The sequence below is a fragment of the Octopus sinensis genome, linkage group LG2, assembly GCF_006345805.1.
Source record: "Octopus sinensis linkage group LG2, ASM634580v1, whole genome shotgun sequence".
Taxonomy (NCBI): Eukaryota; Metazoa; Mollusca; class Cephalopoda; order Octopoda; family Octopodidae; genus Octopus; species Octopus sinensis.
Window position 1 is genome coordinate 120,632,067 of NC_042998.1, and position 23,801 is coordinate 120,655,867.

General features: G+C 36.2%; 1 protein-coding gene across 11 annotated transcripts in view; it reads left to right on the forward strand.

The window, feature by feature from the left end:
- LOC115231823 (kalirin) overlaps positions 1 to 23,801 on the forward strand; it is a 567,567-nt gene that overhangs the window by 519,394 nt on the left and 24,372 nt on the right. For 10 of the 11 annotated variants that reach the window (XM_029801773.2, XM_029801756.2, XM_029801786.2 and 7 more), the window contains 7 exons: positions 3,768 to 3,994; positions 7,850 to 7,979; positions 13,040 to 13,258; positions 13,804 to 13,900; positions 16,030 to 16,161; positions 19,468 to 19,650; positions 22,673 to 22,757. In XM_029801773.2, the coding sequence (XP_029657633.1) occupies positions 3,768 to 3,994; positions 7,850 to 7,979; positions 13,040 to 13,258; positions 13,804 to 13,900; positions 16,030 to 16,161; positions 19,468 to 19,650; positions 22,673 to 22,757 (1,073 nt within the window). Of the gene's footprint in view, positions 1 to 3,767; positions 3,999 to 7,849; positions 7,980 to 13,039; positions 13,259 to 13,803; positions 13,901 to 16,029; positions 16,162 to 19,467; positions 19,651 to 22,672; positions 22,758 to 23,801 lie in introns of those variants that run through there. The other variant, XR_004997260.1, reaches the window with a different exon arrangement.

Below are 23,801 nucleotides of genomic sequence, written 5' to 3' on the forward strand. Positions count from 1 at the left end.
TATCTTATATGTCAAAATGTTAGCTCAACATTTCTAAATTTGTTATTTCATATGACTTCATATCATAGTAAAAGTACAATCATATTTTGATTTTGTGTCTTTTATTATTATTTTGTTCTGTAATAGTGATCGTAAGAACATTGTTAAAAAAAAAGTGTTTTGCGCTATTTGTTCCAACACTGTTCTGTGTTCAAATACCTCCAACATCAATTTTACCTTTCATCTTTCTAGGGTCAATAAAATAACTACCAGTCAAATACTGGAATCAACAGCTCCATCCTCCCCAAATTTTAGCCTTGTGCCTATGTTAAAAATCATTATCTTGTTCTATAACCAATTTTTTTCTTTTTATTTATCTTTGATAAATCATTAACTTGGTTCCACCACCTCTTTCCACTGAACTCTTTGATACATAGTGATGTGAAGCAGCTATATATTTAGTAGTAGTGGTGGTGGCAGTGGCGGCGACCCTCCCTTCCTTATTACGTCTTCTTTTGCTATTTTCTGTATGAAGTTAGAATATTTATCGTAACTCAGCTATCAACTTTTTAAAAGCTGAGATTGCTGCTGAGATGATCACCTTATATCTGTACTTTATTGTATAGTGCTTGTATCTCTCTCTCTCTCTCCTCTCTCTCCCTCTCTCTCTCTTCTCTCTCTCTCCTCTCTCTCTTCTCTCTCTCTCTCTCTCTCTCTTTTCTCTCTCTCTCTTTCTCGCTCATACACACACACACACTTTCGCTCACTCAGGTATATACACACAAATATGCCTCTGGAAAGGTGGGGTTTAATCTGAGGCTTTCTTGATAAAATTTCTGTCCAAATATCAGACATACTAACAGTAAAATTATACAGAAACTAAGGAGAAAGTATGTAACAGGAATAGGTAGAAGTTTTTTTTCTTTTTTTTTCATTTTTTTTTTTTGTTCTTATGACTAATAGTGTGTGTATGTGTGTACTTGTATGTGCATATGTACATGCACCTATATACACATTTGTTTTTCACCACTGATTGTGTGAAAGTGAATGCATGTGGTCACACACATGCTGTTTGTGATAAAAAAATCAAAACACATTGTATGTATATACGTGTGTATGTGCATGCAGTTATACATACACACACATTGTTATCAGTTGTTATCCAGCAAGCTCAGCTGCCATCATTCTTTCACCAGTTCTGCCAGTGTTTTAGACAACACTGGTATGTTCTTTTCTAGAACATTCGTCAGAAGAAATGTAGATGTTAAATCTCTGCTGATGTTTGCCAACAGTTACGCTGGAGTGTATTGAACCTGTGACATGACCTGTCAAAACTTACCATTTGATATTTCAGCTGAGATTAAGCGTTTACTAAATTTCACTTAACTGTCTTCCTACTTCCTTCTCATCTCCATCTCCACCTCTCTCTCTCTCTCTCTCTCTCTCTCTCTTCTCTCTCTCTCTCTCTCTCTCTCTCTCTCTCTCTCTCTCTCTCTCTCTCTCTCAAGAATGATTATCTAAAGAAACAGATTAAATTGCAATTAATGGTGTAGTAGAGTTAATAGCGGTTTAGAATGGTGGTGAGGAGGTAGCTATGCAGGTAATAGATGTGTATGGGTGGTGGTGTTGGGGTTGTAAATTTGTCTATTTGATCTTTGGAGATATATTTACCTAAACATTTTTGCTTTCATAGTTCTGATAAGTGTGCTACATTTACCATAAACCACATTGCTACCCAAGTATTTCAAGCATTGGTCCCTTGATCAGTCTATCTATATAACCTTACGTTCTACTCCACCATGTCTCCATCTGTTAGCTGTAACCTTTGCCACTATCATGCCTCTATCATCATACTTTCATCAGCACCATCATCATCATAGAAATTTTTAATATTTTCAATACTGGCATGAGTTGACCAACTCAACAGGATCCAAGTAGACAGAGGACCATATCCTAATAATGGCAAAGTTTCTGCATCAGGTGCCCTTCTTGACACCAATAACATTTGCAGAGTCGGGTGCATTTTCTCAAAATGACAACACTGTAGAAGTTACCTTGCCATCAGTGAGTTGAACAACCAACAAGTTACAGAATGTACCAGGTACTTTTTACATAACACCAGCACCAGTGAGGTGTACCTGGTAGCTTATGAGATGAAAGAGAACTCTGAAGAGAGAAACAGAGAACAGTGTTGAGTGTGTGAATAATAGAGGAGACAGCAAAAAGTGAAAGAGTAATATTAGAATTAGTGTGAAAGATATATATATATATATATATATATATATATATATATATATATATATATATCATGGTCATCATTATCCTCTTACAACTGCTTTCCATGCTTGCATGGGTTGCACAGTTCATCAAGATGAGAGTCTTATTGGAGTCACACAGGTTTATTGTTGAGCAAAGGTTAAGAGAAAGACTAATAGAGGCATTAGGAAAGTAGTTAATATGAGAATAGTTGTGCCAGGGAAATTATTGAGATAGAGACAGTGGTAAGGGTAGAGGAGTAGGTTGAGTAGAAGGAAATGCATTGCTACCCCAAGTTATATATGGGTAGATAGAGTGATGCATAAAGAAAAGTTGAAATAATGATGGCAAGGAGCCAGAGCATATCCTTTAGGTAACATTTTCCAGAAAGTGTTATGACAGAAGATGCAAGGAGGTTGGGTAAAGTTTTGCAAGCGTTCAATCCCTCTCCATTCGAAGGTCATAATTTGGTTGGATTGAGGAAAGATGGGTAGCAAGATATGGGTGATATAGGGAGGAAGAGGGGCATATTCAATATGCACTGGCTGAGTATTCTCCTCTCACTGATAGCTGGCATGTTACAGACGATAAAGAGATAAGAGAGTATAGAATAAGTACAGTGGATATGTGAGAAGTGGGATATAGAATAGGCAATGGACTGAAGGGACATGTGCATTCAGAAATAGGTAGGTGAGGATGCATGCAGTACCCCACTATTTTAATGATTATTTCATCAAGCTTGCACAAATGGTCAGGTCTCCTGCTGTACTATGCTGCATCTCTCAGCTGTAACCTCTACCACTATCATGTCACCATCTATTTCACTATAATCTTACTCTACTCTCTACTACCACCTTCCTTGCATACACAAGCTGTTTGTGAACACCATATGTGGTACCTTAAACACTGTATTTCACCTCCCTCTATTACCTGCCACTGGAAGCCACATCTTGCTTATTGTTTAGCATTTCAGAATTTAAACTGGCCATATCTGGCCCAACTATTCTACCTGTTTTATGTTCAAACTGGCCAGATCCAGCTTCTTGCACCTATTCTACAATGTCTAAAAATAAAGTCACATCATTGAAATCTCAAAGTTACAAGATAGTGCCTGATCAATTCAAAACAATGTGAATAAATAAGCATTACATTAAGACAGAATAATCTGAATGCTAAAGGGTTAAGAAGAATAGAACCCCATAGATGCTGAGGTCATCAACAGTGATCCCTATCTACTATTTTGTATCACACAGTGAATCAATGGAGTGGGAATGATTCAGTTAAGTTTGTAATAATGATGTACAGTGGTATGATTACTTATTGATGTCCAGTAGGGTGAACACTTAATGATACTCCAGTGGTTTGGCTACTTCAATGATGTACAGTGGTATGGTCACTTAATGATAATGATGTTAAATGGTATGAGCATTTAATGATGCAAGATGGTATAGCTACTTTTATATATATTGCATATTTATTTGATATACATTTCATATTTATTTAATTTATATTTCATATTTACTTACTTGCAGAGTGGTGGTGATGGTGGCAACTATTCATTAGCCAGGGTAATTGCTGACTACAGTGCTATCAAGGAAGATGAAATCTCCGTTAACAAAGGAGAGAAAGTTCAAATCTTAACAACAAACCAAAATAATATGTTTCTTGTCCACAGAGCAGCTAATGAGGTTTCACCAGCAGCTGAAGGATGGATTCCAGGAGTTGTCTTAGGCTCAGTTGATGAAGGTGGAAGTCTCAAGTTAGTATATTTGCTTACCAGTAATGATGTCTAATGAAGGGAAAAGTCTACAGTATGTTGTGTGTTTGATGGATTACCATAAGCAAGCAATATATATATATATATATATATATATATATATATATATATAATTAATTAATAAGGGTGAGAGAATTAGATACTAATTTAATAGTATGTCTATTCAACACCAAGTGGCCTAGTGCTCCGAGAAACCTGGATAATTATAATATTTTATAATATATTATAATATTTTTACAAAATAAATATAAGAGAGTGGTCACTATATGGCTCACTCTAGCACCAGTTAATCCAAAAGGTTTCAACCACAAAAATACATGTTTCCCATGAAAGTCAGTACGATTGTTAGCTCACACGGACAGGGCAAATAAAAAATAACAAAAATACAGATTATTTTGGGACAATTGTTTCGCTATTAATGAATTAAATGTAATTTTACTTACAAAAAAATCCACTTGTAGCTCGTCAGCCAAAACTATCTGGATGAAATCCACTCAATCACACGCCAGATTTTACCATAACGATAAATACACGTGTGGTTCAATTGATTACATCCGACGTTATAATTCAAATGCCCCAACTAACAGCGCGCCAAACTTTCACGGAAAACAAATACTGCATTTAGAAATAAATGCAGCATAATTATAATTAATTAATAAGGGTGAGAGAATTAGATACTAATTTAATAGTATGTCTATTCAACACCAAGTGGCCTAGTGCTCCGAGAAACCTGGATAATTATAATATTTTATAATATATTATAATATTTTTACAAAATAAATATAAGAGAGTGGTCACTATATGGCTCACAATCGTACTGACTTTCATGGGAAACATGTATTTTTGTGGTTGAAACCTTTTGGATTAACTGGTGCTAGAGTGAGCCATATAGTGACCACTCTCTTATATTTATTTTGTAAAAATATTATAATATATTATAAAATATTATAATTATCCAGGTTTCTCGGAGCACTAGGCCACTTGGTGTTGAATAGACATACTATTAAATTAGTATCTAATTCTCTCACCCTTATTAATTAACTATAATTATGCTGCATTTATTTCTAAATGCAGTATTTGTTTTCCGTGAAAGTTTGGCGCGCTGTTAGTTGGGGCATTTGAATTATAATGTCGGATGTAATCAATTGAACCACACGTGTATTTATCGTTATGGTAAAATCTGGCGTGTGATTGAGTGGATTTCATCCAGATAGTTTTGGCTGACGAGCTACAAGTGGATTTTTTTGTAAGTAAAATTACATTTAATTCATTAATAGCGAAACAATTGTCCCAAAATAATCTGTATTTTTGTTATTTTTTATTTGCCCTGTCCGTGTGAGCTAACAATCGTACTGACTTTCATGGGAAACATGTATTTTTGTGGTTGAAACCTTTTGGATTAACTGGTGCTAGAGTGAGCCATATAGTGACCACTCTCTTATATTTATTTTGTAAAAATATTATAATATATTATAAAATATAATTATCCAGGTTTCTCGGAGCACTAGGCCACTTGGTGTTGAATAGACATACTATTAAATTAGTATCTAATTCTCTCACCCTTATTAATTAATTATAATTATGCTGCATTTATTTCTAAATGCAGTATTTGTTTTCCGTGAAAGTTTGGCGCGCTGTTAGTTGGGGCATTTGAATTATAACGTTGGATGTAATCAATTGAACCACACGTGTATTTATCGTTATGGTAAAATCTGGCGTGTGATTGAGTGGATTTCATCCAGATAGTTTTGGCTGACGAGCTACAAGTGGATTTTTTTGTAAGTAAAATTACATTTAATTCATTAATAGCGAAACAATTGTCCCAAAATAATCTGTATTTTTGTTATTTTTTATTTGCCCTGTCCATGTGAGCTAACAATCGTACTGACTTTCATGGGAAACATGTATTTTTGTGGTTGAAACCTTTTGGATTAACTGGTGCTAGAGTGAGCCATATAGTGACCACTCTCTTATATTTATTTATATATATATATATATATATATATATATACATGTACACACACACACCTCTGCTAACATATTATCTTAAAGGTAGTATTTAAGCAGTGCTATAAACTTTTGTTTATAGCAATGATAACAATTATATTTGTGTGTATGTTGTTTTTCTTATTTTTTACTGGTTTCAGTCATTGAACTGTTGGATACCACCATGAAATTTAGATAATTACATAACAACCCCATTGCTTATTTTAGTCTCATACTTACTTGATCAACCTATGTCTGTTGATCTGTGAAATTTCAGTTTTTGACACACTACTGTGTGTATATCTATCTGCTTGTCACTTGATTGGTCTATCTATATATCTATCTAATCAATCAGTCTCTGTGTTGATGTTGTGGTATCGAAATAGATTAAGGATTTAAATTCTGAATGCCTCAAGCAAATGTTTTTTTTTTGTTTTTGTTTTTTGTTTTTTTTTTACTTTTTGTTCAGTAAATATATGTATATTTATAATTATATATACTGTCACTACTCATGGAAATACACATTTGATACAAGTTTGTGGATAACCATAAAATACATAATTTCTCTTGAAATAGAATTTGTCCTGAAACATTTCATTCTTGTGATGATGTAAAGTCCGCATAAAGTGCTCCAGAATACTTTTAAAAACTGCATTGTTATACACTTGCCTCTTTTACATTGAGAGTTGTTATCACTTTTGATCTTTACTTCAAGAGACGAACCACTTTTACTGTAGAATGCAATTGAAGCTATAACCTAATAATGTAATATTCCTCTATGCTACAAGTACTTTTATGAAACTGTAACAAATCTTAATACATTGTACTTACTTTCATATCAGAGGAATGAGCTGCTCCAGCATGACAACAACTGCAGGACTGAAATGAGTAAAAGAATAAAAGAATATGACTAGGCTTGAACTTACAATCCCAGTAAATGAAGTACAGTAGCTACCCAACTGAACTGAAGATGATAAATCATTACATCTCAGTAATATATATATATATATATATAAATTTTATAAGGAAAAGTTGACACTGATTTTAAAGTTTCAACTTGCTCACCTTCATCAGACAGTCTGATGAAGGCAAACAAGCTTCAAACATTAAAATCACTATCAATCTTTCCCATGCAAAAGTTAATAAATATGTATTCCATAAAAAAAAGTATTAAGTAATCCTTCAATTTAATATAGGCACAGGTGTGGCTGTGTCGTAAGAAGTTTGTTGCCTGACCACATGGTTCCAGGTTCAGTCCCATTGCATAACACCTTGGGCAAACCAACCAAAGCCTTGTGAGTGGATTTTGGTAGACAGAAACTGAAAAAAGCTCATCATGTGTATGTGTGTGTCTGTGTTTGTGTCCCCATAACTTAGTAGTTTGGCAAAAGTGACTGATAGAATAAATACCAAGATGAAAAAAAAAAAAGTAGTGAGGTCAATTCATTCAACTAAAAATTCTTCAAGGCAGTGCTCCAGTATGGCCACAGTTTAATGACTAAAATAATTAAAAAATAAAAGATTTAACATCTATACAACTTGTCTTAAAAACAAACATTAATCACTATAGTAATTTTTGTCAAATCTCTGTCTTTAACTTCCAGTTTCATTTGCATTCCCCTCTGTTTTTCATCTTCTGTACATATGTTTGCATGTGAATGTGTGTGTGCGTGCACTTGCACACAAACACACACAGATATATATTTATGAACTTGATCTTTATTATGAATCTCTATTCTTTAAATTTCTCTTAAAAACCCCCATAAAAAAACAAACTAATGTGATATATATTTATGACATGTAAAATCCTTGTCAAATTGCTATGTTTTTCTTTTTTTCATTCTTCTCCAGAAAAACATCATGGCAAATGTTCAAGTTACGTAAATCTAGTTTGAAGAGAGAATCTGACAGCAAAAATACTTTGGAACGGAAAAGTAGGAGTTTGGGTCGAGATGGCAAACTACCATCATCAACATCAAAAGTAGGTGTCTTGATGTCTTAAATTGCTCTACATTGTACATTTACAGAGCTGACATTATTAAACTGTCATTCTGTTAATCTGCTTTAAACATTGATCTTGGAAGACTGTTTGAGAGAATGAGAGGAATATAATCCATTATTAATCTATTTACATTGGATTAGAATTTTTCTATTGTAGATGAAATAACATGAATGAGAGAGGTTTTGACTGCACTCTTTTGAAGATTTGTTTGTTTAATATCCAAACAGGAATGTTTTATGATGACTGATACATCCTAGCGTCTGTTGGTAAGCCTCTACAAAAAGACACTTGCATTAGAGTACTTACTGTTTGTGTACATGGTATGTTACTGCTGATTAAGACAGCCACACATATATCCAAGAGTGCATTAAAAAGGCCAACCAGTTCATTCATCAACACAATACAACCACCAGTCCACAAACATTCTCTATGTTCTCTTTATCTCTTCTGCTGCATCTATAATAACTTTTGCTCTCAAGTAGATGATGTGAACCATGTCTGCCCAGGCCAATCTGTTGACCTACTTCTCTTCCTCTTATCATCCCTGCTGTGTCTCAGCTGCACTAAGCACTTTGCTCAATCCTTGCTTTCCAGAACCATATGCCTTTAGAATTTCCTCTGTACCCTCATTTTCCCCTAGATATCAACCTGCATGTGTTCGGGCTATTTTAGGAAATTATTTTTTTTGTAAATTAATTAGAGAAGAGATTCTCACCAAACAGCAGGCTGCATGGTTGCTCTTAGATATAAAGACCCTCCCTGGTGAAGAACGTACCCTCCAGCATAGACTAGTCATTAGTGTCTTGAGACTCCAGGCCAGAAGGATGCCAAGAAGCAGACCAATCTGGAAAAGAAGGATTTGGAAGCTTAAGGGCCCTTCATATGGTCAGAGACTTAGGGACATCCTAATTGTGAAATTTGATGGGAGGGAGGAAGAGTTACAAACTTGGGACATAGAGGGCAACTGAAAATTCCTGTGATTGGTGCAAAGTCACTTCCAGATCTAGGGTAACATGGTATACAGTACTGTATACAGGGCCATTAGACCAAAGAAACAGAAGAGTGAGGGAAGCAGGGAGCTGTATCAGATAGCCAGAAAGGAAGCTAGGAAACAGGTATATTTTGCCAAAGGAGATGTAGAAAAGAAGTTTGCCTATGTTCAGTATCATGAGGGCCAAAGAACTGAAGTATGTGAGAGAAAATTGTGATGTCATAGGAAAGAAATGTGTTTACATGGATGATGGTGCACTTGCTTTTAATGATTCTGCAAAGAAAGAGGCTTGGAGATGCCATTATGAAAGACTGCAGAATGTGGAGAATGAATGGGAATAGGAGTCTGCTAAATGTTGACCCAATTGAGGGACCAGCTACCCGAATCAACAGTACCCTGGTAGATAAAGTAATTCAGGATATGAAGACAGGGAAAATTCCCAACCCATCAGGAATCACCGCTGAGATGCTTAAAATATCTGGCAGTGTGGGATATGGTCTAGTTACCTGTATTATAAATCAGGTTCATGAAGGTGTCATACCCAATGACTGGTGTAGCAGCACCATAGTCAACTGCTACAAAGGTAAAGGTGATGCCTTAGATAGAAATAATTACAGAGGTATCAAATTATTGGATCAGTTGATGAAAATTACAGAGAGAGTCATAACCCAACTAATTAGGGAGAGAGTTAGTCTAGATGAGATGCAGTTTGGTTTTGTGCCAGGTAGAAGCACCACTGATGCTATATTTCTGGTAAGGCAATCGCAGGAGAAATACCTAGCCAAAGATAAACCTCTATACTTGGCTTTTGTTGACTTGGAGAAAGCCTTTGACAGGGTCCCCTGATCCTTTATCTGGTGGTCAATGTGGAAACTAGGGATAGACGAGTGGTTGGTGAGAGCTGTACAAGCCTTATACAGGGGCACTACCAGTAAGGTGAGGGTAAGCAACAAGTACAGCATAGAATTCAGGGTACAAATAGGGGTTCATCAAGGATTTGTCTTCTGCCCACTTTTATTCATCATAGTCCCCCAGGCAATAACAGAGGAATTTAAGATAGGCTGCTTGTAGGAGCTCCTCTAGGCTGATGACCTTGCTCTGATAGCCGAATTACTACCTGAAGTAGAGAAATTCCAGGTATGGAAGTAAGGTCTGGAATCAAAAGGCCTTAGAGTTAATCTAGCAAAAATCAAAGTCTTAGTAAGTAGGAAGGCAGACAAATCACAAATCCCTTCAGATAGATGGCCCTGCTCAGTCTGTTGAAAAGGTGTAGGTAGAAATTCCATAAGATGCACCCAGTATAAGCTTTGGACATATAAAAGGTGCAGCAACATCAGCGGAAGGTTAACAGGGAAACTAACTTTTGTATGTGAAAGGTGGACAGGTACAATAAATGCTGAAAATGTGCAGAAAATAGACTCCATCAACTGTCAGGGGGCAAGCTAGAGGTAGTAAATAGCTACTGTTATCTAGGTGACCAAGTTAGTAGTGGGGGTGGATGCTCCAAGAGCATAGCTGTGAGAATAAGATTACGTTGGGCAAAGTTCAGAGAGCTCCTACCTTGACTGATAACATAGGGCTTCTCTCTCAGAGTGAAAGGCAAATTGTTTGATGCCTGTATGTGAACAGCTATGCTGCATGAGTGAAACATGGGCTATGACAGCCAAGGACATGCGTAGGCTTGAAAGAAATGAAGCTAGTATGCTTCACTGGATGTGCAATGTCAGTGTGCATGTTCAACAGAGTGTAAGCATCTTGAGAGAAAAGTTAGGCATAAGAGGAATCAAATGTGGCGTGCAAGAGAGACAACTGTGTGTGTATGGACAAGGACAGCTGTGTAAAGAAATGCCGATCTCTAATTGTGGAGGGAACCTGTGGTAGAAGTAGACCCAGAAAGACATGTGATGAGGTGGTGAACATGAGTGTCAAACTTTGAACCTCGCAGAGGCAATGACTGGTGACCGAGGCCTTTGGCAATGTGCTGTGCTTGAGAGGACCCATCAACCCGAGTGCACCCATGCTAGTGGCACATAAAGTACATCTTTTGAACATTAGGCCTCACAGAGGTGAAGTAACTGTATTCCTTTCGTGTATTGGGTCTTGTGGAAGCAATGACCAAGACCTTTGGCATTATATCATGCTTGAGAAGAAGATCCATCAAGCCAAGCAAAATTGCAGTCGTGGCAGATACTGGTGTCACACTAATTGGCATGTAAACATACCCCGGTTTCATGCAAATGGCACCCGTGCCGATGGCATGTAAAAGCACCCATTTCACTCTCAGAGTGGTTGGTGTTAGGAAGGGCATCCAGTCATAGAAAATCATGCCAAATCAGACTGGAGTCTAGTGCAGCCTTCCAGTGTGCCAGCTCAGTCAAACCATCCAACCTATGCCAGCAGGGACAATGGACGTTAAATGATGATGATGAAGATAGGATTGCCCATGATTATTATTGTTGGTTTATATTTGTGAGATTAATATAGGGATGTTCAGCTGTTGGTCAGTGTGTTTGGGGAGACAATTCCAGTTGATGGCAGTTATAGGGAAGAAAGACTGATGAATGTATCTAGCTATTGTGCTGAGCATACCATGGTGGAAGTGGTATACAACTAAAACACTGGCCAGGTAACAAATGGAAACATTAATTATAGCTATCTCCACCACCTTTAAAAGGAAGGCACTAATAGTGACAGGCTGGTAATTGGTAAGGTCAAAGAGGTTGTCTTTTGTGGAAATGGGACCCACTATTGCATATTTCCATAAATTAGGATAGAACTATGTAGAAACAGTTTTGTGGGGATATTGTACAGCTCTGGAATACACAATCTGACAGTGATGAAAATAGCACACTCACATCACCAGAACTGTCTTATTGGGTTGGAATGATTAATGAATTTTTCATGCTTAGGACAATGTGTTTGTAGCAGCCAAACTGATGGAATTAAACAGAGAGAGTTTGAGTGGGATTTTGTTATGTCAGTGTGTGCAGCATGCATTTGGAAGTGAAATAGGTAGCCAATGTTGTTTACAAATGTGTTACTTACATAGCCAGTAACTTGGCTGTCATGTTCTAGAACAGATTGAGTCAACTCAACAGTACTTTTCTATAAAAATGTATGGTTTGTTGGTTTAAGATATCCTTAATATTATATTATTGTTCATATTGGATGCTATTATAATATATAATATAAAATATTATGATTTTATAATATAAAATATTACGTATAAATATTAGGATATAAATATGATATATACTTTTATGTATTAAATATTTTAATGTATATATGTAATGATATAGATTTTAATATGATATAATTCTGATGTAAACACAATATATATATAATTCTTTATGATATAAAAATATTATATATATATATATATATATATTTATATATTGTGATATAAATATTATATAAATTTTTTTAATGGTAGAACACAAAGTAGATAAAGCTATAAATAATAGCATGTAAATATTGAGTTAAAAAAGCCCTTTGATGGAAAAAGTCAAAGGTTTCTCATGATGTTCTGATATGAATGAGATTACATGAATACTGAGATAAATTCATGATATAAATATTCTGATATAAAATATTATGATACAAACATTTCTAGTATAAATTATTATGATAAATATTTATAGTACAAAACATTTTACTAGTGTTATCATAAAAATAACAGCAGTATTATCGCCATGATGTCGTTGTTGGCATTGACTCATATCCAAGTAGCAGATTTGTAGCCATTGATTGAGCCTTTTCATCTTGATGAGGGTAAAGGGTGCCAGTGCCTGAGATGGCTGTTTAGGCCAAGGGTAGCATAGAAGAGCTGGGGGCATTTATCGTCAAGAAATAGAGATCAGGTGTAAAAGATTATCTGGAGTAACTTGCACTTTCTCATCACCCATCAACTCTCCTCTGTTGATAAATGCCCCCAGCTTTTCTGTGGTATAAAGCATGACTGTTAAATATACAAGAACTTATTTTCCTTTGTTGCATACCAAAACACTGCAAATTCAGAATGGTAATATAACTACTCTCTTTGTTTTAGATGAGTAGTTCTGATTTTATTTATGAAGTTGCACCAACCATTCAGCAGGCTCTCGCCGATATAACAGTAAACGCAGGAGAAGAGGCTGTGTTAACTTGTCGTATCTGTGGTCGCCCCAGACCAACTATCACTTGGAAGTCTCCAGATTCCAATACTGTGATACCAAGTGCAAGAACTTCAATTAGTTACTGTGATGAGAATGGTGAGGCACGGTTGCAAGTAAGTATCACTGGCTGTTATAATCATCATTGCATCGTCTTCATTGTCTTTATCATTAGCATCATCATCTTCTCTGTTATCATTATCAGCACCACCCTGATTCTTATTGTCATTTATATCATGTTCATCATCATCCTCATTGTGGTCATTATCATCATCTTTACCGTTATCATTGTCATCATCATCATCACCATCATTGTCATCATCATCATAGTCATCACTACCATCATAGACATCATCACCATCATAGACATCATCACCATCGTTGTCATCATTACCATTATAGCCATCATTATCATTGATTGTTATCACCACCATTGTTATCATTACTATCACTATCATCATTGTCACTACCACTGTGGTTTTTCATTATTTTCATCCACAGTCTTCACCTCCAGTCCTATGTGTATCTCCTGTCTCTACCATTACTGTCACCTCCGCTATGGCTGCCACAACCAGTATAGCTATTATTCGACTAGTACATGAGAACCCCAACTCTTCCTAGAATTTATTTCATTGGTTTTGTCTTGTCTCCTCCTTTATAGATATCCGATGTGACCATGTTAGATGATGGAGAATACTTATGTATTGGCAGCAGTGATCTGGGCACAGTGATGAGTAGAGCTTCAATTACAGTCATTGGTTTGTATAAATTATATATACACATATATGTCTGCACATGCAATTACACACACACACACACATGCATACATACACACACATATGCATGCATACATTTATGTCTATCATCATAAACAGACACAGTCCTTCATTATTTGCACATACACACACACACATACATCATACATACATTCATTCATGCACACACACACACACACTCATTTGCTCCTGTTTATCATTTTGCTATTTTTTACTCTGGAATATCCATTTTTTTTTATATATTTAATACTTTCAAATATTTTTTTATATTATTTCTTTTTTTTATCACTATGTTTATGACTTGAAAAAGTCTAAAAGTATCAGTTTTTAAATGTGAGGTGTTGGACAACTGACCACATAGTCAAAAGTTCTGATCTTACTAATTCATGTCAATGTACTGCAGCCCCCTGAACAAGACCCCCCACCTACTTCACAATGTGGTAAAAATGACATCCAAAAATAAAACCCTTACAGAGTTTGAGCATAATCCACATTGGTGTACTACTTACATACATGGGTTGACACAGCTACTACTTATACAAACATTTCAGGTCACAGAAAATATAGGCTATTCAAGTGATTGACAGTGGCTCACTTACACAATTACACCCACTTGCTTACAGATATGATGTTTCTGCTCACTCTCTAGCCTACCTCTACTACAATGACCTTTTTTCCTCTGACCTTGCTAGCCTCATTCTTATCCCACTCAGCATACTCCTCTCTTGTCGGCCTTATTGTGCCTCATAGCTCACATATTGCACTAAACACTACAAACATGGCAGTATAAGCCATATAATCCATGGTGGGATTTGAACTCAGAATACAAAGAGTTAAAACAAATTTTGCGAGTCATTTGGTCTGATATTCTTACAGGAGATGTACAACCCAATCAGTATCTCTGCTATCATATGTACATTTATATTATAATATGTTTGTGTACATTTAAACATTGAATTATCTTCACTGTGGTAACTGCCTCAAAGAAGAAATTCTCTTAATAAACTATGTGTGTGAAACACTGAGCAGAGCTACAAATGATATCATTGAACTGTAAGACAGGTGTTTCTGTGTATCTATGCTTCATCAATTAGACACCAAATCAGTTGTTAGCAGCCCACTAAAAACAGATGTTCTTAAATGTAAACAGCAAAAAATACATATACTGGCATGGACTAAGCTTTGTTAAGCTGCAATTAATTAGTTAAAAGCACACTAACCAGCAATGATTAAAATAAAACTGTGTACATTTATATTTAACACATGGAAAGACCTTCACTTTGGTATCTATATTAGAGGAGAAGTTCTTATAGACAATGTAAGAAAGTACTTCTTGCTGGGATACAGATTACATCATTGGACTGTAAGGCACATGTTTCTACAAGTATAGTTCATCAGTTTCAAACACCAAATCAGTCATTCCCAGTTCTCTCAGAACTGCCTTTCTTATATGTAAATAGCAAAAAATACATGTACTGATGTGCGCTAAGCTTTGTCAGTCTAGACTATATGTATATGTGTGTGTGCAATGTGTGCATGTATATACATGTATGTGTCTCTGTATTTATTTATTTATTTGAAACATCAGGTATAAAAAAACTATTGTCATATCAGAAACTGTAACTTAGTGATTTAGCAAACAAATATCAATAAAGTGAGTATCAGATTGAAATAACTGTTGTGGTTTTGAGATTGACTAAAACCAGTAAAAGAAATTGATTGTGCACGTGTGTGCATGCATGGATATATGTTTATATAAATGTATAAAAATAAGCACATCAGCTGGAGTATTTCAGTATTCTTTGGAAAGATAAGTTTTTGAGCATATAAACTGTATCTCACATGTGCAAACCTAGTGAAAAGTTTTTTAAATAGTTTAAAATATATAGTTGAAACAAGGATGAAGTAAAATTGGCAACCATTATCGTGTAGTTAATTTGATTGTGACAAATACAGTAGAATAACAAATTTATATATTAATGTATGCAGGAGACAATTGAACTGATGTTAACGAGGAATGATTATAAGTGCTAGTCTTGATGTAAGTTAATTAACTGAGTACTCTTATTGTTTCTACAGAATTTACTTAATTGTCATTCATGGTTTTTCAGATCGACCAGCAGCTCCTGGCAAGCCTGTCATTCGCAATCAAGTAGGAACAGTGGTACATTTAGAGTGGACACCTCCTTTACAGTCAAAATCTGGACAGGTTCAAGGCTACACCGTTGAATACAGATTTTGTGGTATGAAATATTTCTCAATATTTTTACTTGAGAGTTTAACACTTTAGCATTTAGATTACTTTGTCAAAGGAAATAGTTATTTATTCGCATTTTTATAAAATCAATCCTGTATTATCTCATAGCTTTGAGATTTCAAAGATGTGATTGTTTATTATTAAAATGACATTGCAGGGTAGGTGTGAGAGGCTGGATCCAGCCAATTTGAACATAACACAGGTAGAATATTTGGGCCAGATATGACCTGTTTAAATGTTAAAGGGTTAAAGCAATTGAAATATTTGCTAGATATAATCTTTTTTTTTCTACTTTTGTAATTTTCCTCTGAATGTGACAAAATATTTATTCTGACATTCAATGAATAAGTTTTGTTACAATTTCACCATAGGTAGCAATCCAAGGGTGTTTTAACACTGTCACCCAACCTACCGAAAATAGCTTAGTCTTCCTAAATTACTGTCTTAGGAAAAAAACAAAAACATATAAGTGCAGGCATGGCTTAATGCTTACGATTTTTGCTTTGCAGCTAATTGTTTTCAGTTTCAGGTGCCATTGCACTACATTAAAGACACATTGGGCAACTGTTTTCTACAGAAGCCTTGGATTTACAATGTTTATTGAGCAGTAGTGAAGGACAAACACAGACATTCTCTCTCACACACACACACACACATATGTAATGGGCTTTTGTCAGTTTTCATCAACCAGATCCATTCACCAGGCCTTGGTCAACCTGAGGCTATAGTAGAACACACTTACCCAAGGTGTCACACAATATGTATGTATATGTATATATATATATATATATATATGTGTGTGTGTGTGTATATATGTGTGTATGTATGTATATATATATGTGTGTGTGTGTATGTATGTGTGTATATATATATATATGTGTGTGTGTATGTATGTATATATATGTGTGTGTGTATATATATAGTGAGAATTTACAAAAAAACACAAAGACGGGTGTGTAAACAACAAACAGATATATTAGTTTAACGCTCAGGAAGTGAGAAAGTCTTTTATGTTTCAAGCCTGCACTCTTCAACAGAAAGGTGCACAGAAATAAACAGGGAGAGAAAATAGAAAAGGTTTAGCAATCTATCATGGCGAATGCCAGACAAAGGGGTTAGGAAGAAGGAGAGATAATAAAGTAGTGGTGATCCCAAAACGAAGGTGCGTGTGTATGTGAGAGTGTTATGTGTGTGTGAAAGGGGGCTGGGGACCTTGATGTGTGTGCATTTGTAGGTGTGTGGATGATGGTGTAGGTCCTGAGAAGTGGTAAGTGCTAGTGTGTGTGGGGCAGTGTGATGTGTTGGGGTGTGGGGTGTATGTGTGTGTGTATATATATATATATTTCATTCATTTATCTAATTTTGTCACAGTTTGGCTGACCAAAAACTTTTGGTTATAGATCTAGTTAAGAATTCAAATGCCCAATTCATCTCGTTATTATTATCAATATTCTCTCACACTGGCAGGGAAGTGTATGAGACTTCATTGGTAGCAGGGAAGTGTATCAGACTGCCAAAAGGGAAGCTAGGAGACAGGTTTATTTAGCCAGATGAGAAGCAGATAAGAAAAATTTTCCAATGTTCTGCATTGTGAGGACCAAAGACTTCAGGTGTTTCATGTTGCAAGGCAGTGTGTGAGAGAGAATCGTGATGTTGTGGGAGAGAAATGTGTCCATATAGATGATGGCTCACTTGCATTTAATGAGGCTGCAAAGAGAGAGACTTGGAGACACCATTTTGAAAGGTTGCTAAATGAAGAGAGTGAATGGGAGAAAGAGAGTCTGCCGAATGTTGACCCAACAGAGGAACCAGCTATCCAAATTGACACTACCTTGGTAGATAAAGCAATTAAGAATATGAAGACAGAGAAAGCCCCCGGCCCATCAGGAATCACTGCAGAGATGCTCAAAAATAGTCTAGTCACCCATATAGTTAATCAGGTGATACATGAAGAAGTCATACCCAATGACTGGTGTAGCAGCACCATAGTCAACTGCTACAAAGGTAAAAGTAATGCATTAAATATGAATAATTACAGAGGTATCAAGTTATTGGATCAGGTAATGAAAGTCACAGAGAGGGTCATAGCCCAACTAATTAGGGAGAGAGTCAGTCTAGATGAGATGCAGTTTGGGTTTATGCCGGGGAAAAGCACCACTGATGCTATATTTCTGGTAAGACAGCTGCAGGAGAAATACCTAGCCAAAGATAAACCTCTGTACCTGGCTTTCGTTGACATGGAGAAGCCTTTGACAGAGTCCCCCAATCCCTTATCTAGTGGTCAATGCACTGAGAGCTGTACAAGCTATGTACAGGGATGCTATCAGTAAGCTGAGGGTTGGCAACGAGTGCAGTGAAGAATTCCAAGTAGGAGTAGGAGTCCACCAAGGATCAGTCCTCAGCCACCTCTTATTCATCATAGTCCTCAAGGCAATAACAGAAGAATTTAAAACAGGATGCCCCTGGGAGCTTCTCTATGCTGATGACCTTGCTCTAATAGCTGAGTCACTATCAGAACTAGAGGAGAAGTTTCAGGTGTGGAAACAAGGTCTTGAATCTAGCAAAAACCAAAGTCTTAATAAGTAGGAAGGCAGACAAACCACAAATCGCTTCAGGTAGATGGCCCTGCTCAATCTGCCGAGGCCAACTTTGCCTTTCATCCTTTCAGGATTAATGAAATAAGTACCAGTTGAGTACTGGGGATGCAATTGACTTACCCCCTTCCCAAACTTGCTGGCCTTGTGCCAAAATTTGAAATTATTATTATTGTTATTTAAGGCAGTGAGCTGGCAGAATCATGAGAGTGCCGGGCAGAATGCTTAGCGGTATTTCGTCTGTCTTTACGTTCTGAATTCAAATTCCGTTGAGGTCGCCTTTGCCTTTCATCCTTTCAGGGTCAATAAATTAAGTACCAGTTTCATACTGAGGTTGATCTAATTGACTGGCCCCTCCCATCAAATTTCAGGCTTTGCGCCTATAGTAGAAAGGATTATTATTATTATTATTATCATTATTAAAAATAATAATAATAATAATTAAGGCAGCAATCTGGCAGAATCATTAGTGCACCAGAAGAAATACTTAGTGATGTTTTGCCTGTCACTACATTCTGAGTTCAAATTTCGCCATGGTCAACTTTACCTTTTGTCCTTTGGTAGTAGATAAAATATATACCAGTTGAACACTGGGGTCAATGTAATCAACTCATCTTCTCCCCCTAAATTGTTATCCTTGTGGCAAAATTTGAAACTATTATTATTATATTTTTGTTTCTTTTTCATCTGTTTCCTAGGTAACTCAGACAATAATTCTGCTGAATGGCAAACTGCAATCCCACATGTACAGACCACATCACAAGTAGTGGAGGACCTTGTCCCAGGTTCAACGTATCAGTTCCAGATTAAAGCTACTAATGCTGTTGGAGTGAGTGAGCCAGGTTTAGCCTCTCAACCAGTTGTAATACCAACAGAATCAGGTATACATTATTTGACTGCTTTTTTTCTCATTCTGTCTGCTCAAATATTGTCTGACTCAAAAGATAACCTGTACCCTTGTCAATATGGCAGTGTAAACCTTTCCTACAAGCAGTGTAACCCTTTCACTAGAACAGCATGGCATTGTGATGTGGTATTGTAATATTGTCTTTTGAAGTCTATAACACTTTGTCAGTGTGACTGTAACATTGACACTAGAAAAGTGTAACATTGTTACTATGACAGTACACTATTATCACTATGGCAGTGTCACATTGCCACTGTGGAAGTTCAGCTGGCCATCACTCAAATCGAATGGCTTTGTCATGTTTTTGCTGACTGTTTAAGGTACCTGTGTAATTGTGAGCAGATATAAACAACCTCTTATCCTTGTCATCTGTTTCTTGGCAACTCAGGCAGTAATTCTGCTGAATAGCAAACTACAATCCCACATGTACAGACCACATCACAAGTAATAGAGGACCTTGTCCCAGGTTCAACATATCAGTTCTAGGGTGGGAAGGGAAAGGGCTACATCAACACTTGGCTAGTATTCATTGCAGCTGAGCAAACTAGAGTAGTGTGGTGAAATGAAGTGTTTGCTCAAGGCCACAACATGCAGCCCTGTTCAAGAACTGAACTTATGACTTGATGATCATGAATCAAAGCTCCAATTACTAGGCTGTGTGCCTTCACATTGTCACTGTAGCAGTGTAACATTGCCACTATGGTAGTGTAATAGATATAGAAGCTTTGCTACTAACACTGTCAGGGGAACAGTGTTTAAGCTGTCAGCTGTGCAATGTATCATTGTCATTAGGTCAGTGTAGTATGGTCACTATGGCAGTATAACATTGTAATTTACATAGTGTAATACTGTTGCTTGGGCAGTGTAATATGTTGACCAGACACGAACCTTCTTCCTCAGTTATGGAGTTTCAGAATAATGAACAGAATGAATATCTAACTTAAATAAATGTTTAACTAGTTTATTGGGTCAAAAGTCTCTACATCGACCACAAGTACTCTTTATCACTTATAATTAGCTTTAGATTCAGTTGAGTTTAGTGGGTAACAGAACGGTCTACTCTCCTATGCAGTTAGACAACTTATTGCCAAAAATGTGTTAGCTCATCTACACAGCTAGACACAGTGAGACATATAAATAGTGTCTTTCAGTATGTTGATCAAGTAGACCTGTGATCTATGAATTTTATACTGCAGTATCAAATGTCACTTTTGAAAATGGTAGATGTTTAAAAGAGGTTTGGCTGCTAATTTTAGTAGATCGAGCAATCATGCAGTGACTTTCTTGTTGGTTTGTTAGTATAAAGTTAATGCTTATCATCTAAGACATTTCAGACATGACCATCTTGTTTTTAGTGATGTATAGGACTACAGTATGTAAATATGTTCTGTATAAGATAGTAGGGTGCATTTTGAGAGAAATTTATTTGCTATGTCTAGCAACTCAAACGATGATACGAAGGTTTTTGTCATTGGTGTGTCTGTCGTAAGTAGAAATAATCGCAAGAATTACTTCCCTTGTACTTTATAGCTAGTGTTAGTGGTCCCAATGTTGAGCGATCTGAAGGTGATAGAAAATTTGTTGTGAAATTATAATCTCACAATCATAGTAATTATTAATTAAATGGACAGCAGTTCACATTAAGATGTCCTCAAAATATCACCCATCATTCTATGATAGCTTCATGTTATTGGTACATTGTGATTGATGGTTTTATATAGCTGTATGAGTTTCAACAAAGGAACCTCATCTGTTAAACAAGACCAAGAACAGATCTTTCTATAGGAATTTTAAAACAAAGAAAATTCTAATTTGAGGTACAAGGTTGCTAGGAAGGTAGAATGTGTCTTTGACCAGTGAGGAAGATATTATTTGTATTTTTTAGCTGCCTTCTTATGCCATAAAAGCCGCCTGACTGATAATTTAACCTCCACTCATCGACAAGCTACTACCATAGAGCCATCAATGAACTGAATTTTTATTGTATAGACACATAATCTTTAATAGCACTGAAACGGCACCCAAAAGATTGCTCTTCCTCTCCAGAACCAGAGGAAGACCTCATGGTAGTTATGGGCAAACTGTGGTCTGTGGGACTTTCTGACTGGCATGCCCAACAAAAAATTACCTTTATTTGTTTTAGTAGTGCTGCCAACCTGATGATGAACCATGTCTCATGCAACCTGCATCTTGGGAAAGTTTGCCTATGCCTACTCTGTGGACTCACTCATCTTGCTAGAAATACCAGCCAGATTTCTTCAGATCAGACTCTATCATAAATGCAAAAAGATATATTGAACTATAAAGTCACAATTTATGCAAAACGATGGGATTGTCATGCCTGGACTTCCCTTGATCACATATCTAGTCAATCATGACTGACCTGCAGCTAAGTAACATCAACTTTAGCTCTCAGCAGTTGCTAAACCTCTGTAAAGCCATTTTGGATTATTGGTGTTGCTACTGTTACACTCCCCCACAAACATCATATATAGTCTTTAAAAAATTCTGGAAGAGCCATTTCTAAGGAGGGTTAATACCTATAATCTTCTCCTATACTAAAGAATCACTCACACAATGAAACAAAGAATGACTAGCAAGATGAGGCATTGGAACTGTTGGCTTGGTGGTTGCAAGTTCAAATCTACTGCTCGTGTTTTATTGCACTCTTTAGGAATTGTTTTTAATTTCTTAACAGCTGAGACTCGCAATATCTCCAGTAATCTAGGTTCTATCTAGGAGCAGGTTTATCGTCATCTATTTAACCCTTAAGAAACAATAGGTGTCTACAGTTACTGTCACTCTACATTCATTGTCCCTTCAGAAGTTATTCTAAAACTCATTGTTCCTTATAAAGGTAGTCACTGTTCCCCATTAAGGTATCTCTACACTGACAGCCCCTTAAAAAAATCATCTCTATAAACAGTAGACACACTCATTTACAATATGTCATCTTGATTTTCTGTTGTCATTGTGCTATTTTTTTGTCTTTGTAGAATTAAGCGGGCGTGAAGAAATGGTTGGTGCCATTTGGAAAGCAACATTTCATTATGATTACAATGAACTTGAGGAACTTGGCAGGTTGGTATTGATATCAAACAGTAGAACAATACACAATGACAGGTATCTTGTGTGAAGGTTGAAAATGATGTAGTTTAGTGTGTGTTACCACTCCAGTTGAATCACAGTACCTGATATCATTGTGTGTCAGTTGCTATTGATATAGTTTATTGTAAATTACCACCAAAGATATACACAGTGATAGATACCATGTGTAGATTAGGATTAATATAGTTTACTGAGGGTTACCACTTCAAACATGACACTCTGCTAATCTCATTTGTGTAGGATGGAATACAGTGTATTTAGTGAGATATCACCGTCCAACCCATGCTAGCATGGAGAACGGATGTTAAACGATGATGATGATTTAATGTTGAGAGAAATATTGGTTTCAAATTTTGGCACCAGGCCAGCAATTTGGGGGGAAGAGATGAATTGATTACATTGACCACAGTGTTTTTGTTGACTCCAAAAAGATGCAAGGTAGAGTGGACCCCATGGCATTTGAACTTAGAATGTCAGAACAGAAGAAATGCCACTTAGCATTTATTCCAGCACAGTAACTATTATGTCAGCTCACAACCTTAATGTTGAGAGAAATCTTACCAATGAACTTTATTGAGCTTTTTTTTTTTTTCAATTCTGCTGTTGCTGTTGTGTAAATACTCCAGACTGACCCCTTATTCATTCTAGTGCCTGTTAGGGAAAGTTTGAAATACTAAATTATATGCTTCAGCTAGACTCAGAAGGTGAAGTGTAATCAGTGGTGGATGTAGTCAAAGATAAAATACAATGGTTTGATCAGATAATTTTCTGATTGTGTTAGGTTACAACAGATTCCCTTGAAGATAGTAACATAGTAAATTCCATTGTCTCGACCATGGTCGAACAATGATGATGATGATGAAGATTTTTATTTGTATTTGATGCTAAAGTAGTAGATACCATAAAGTCTATAACTTGATAGGCCTGAAGCTACAAACTATTCTTGTAACAGATGAACTGTATGATATGCATATCAGATGTGTGAAACATTGGATGTGATGGTAATGAATGGGATGG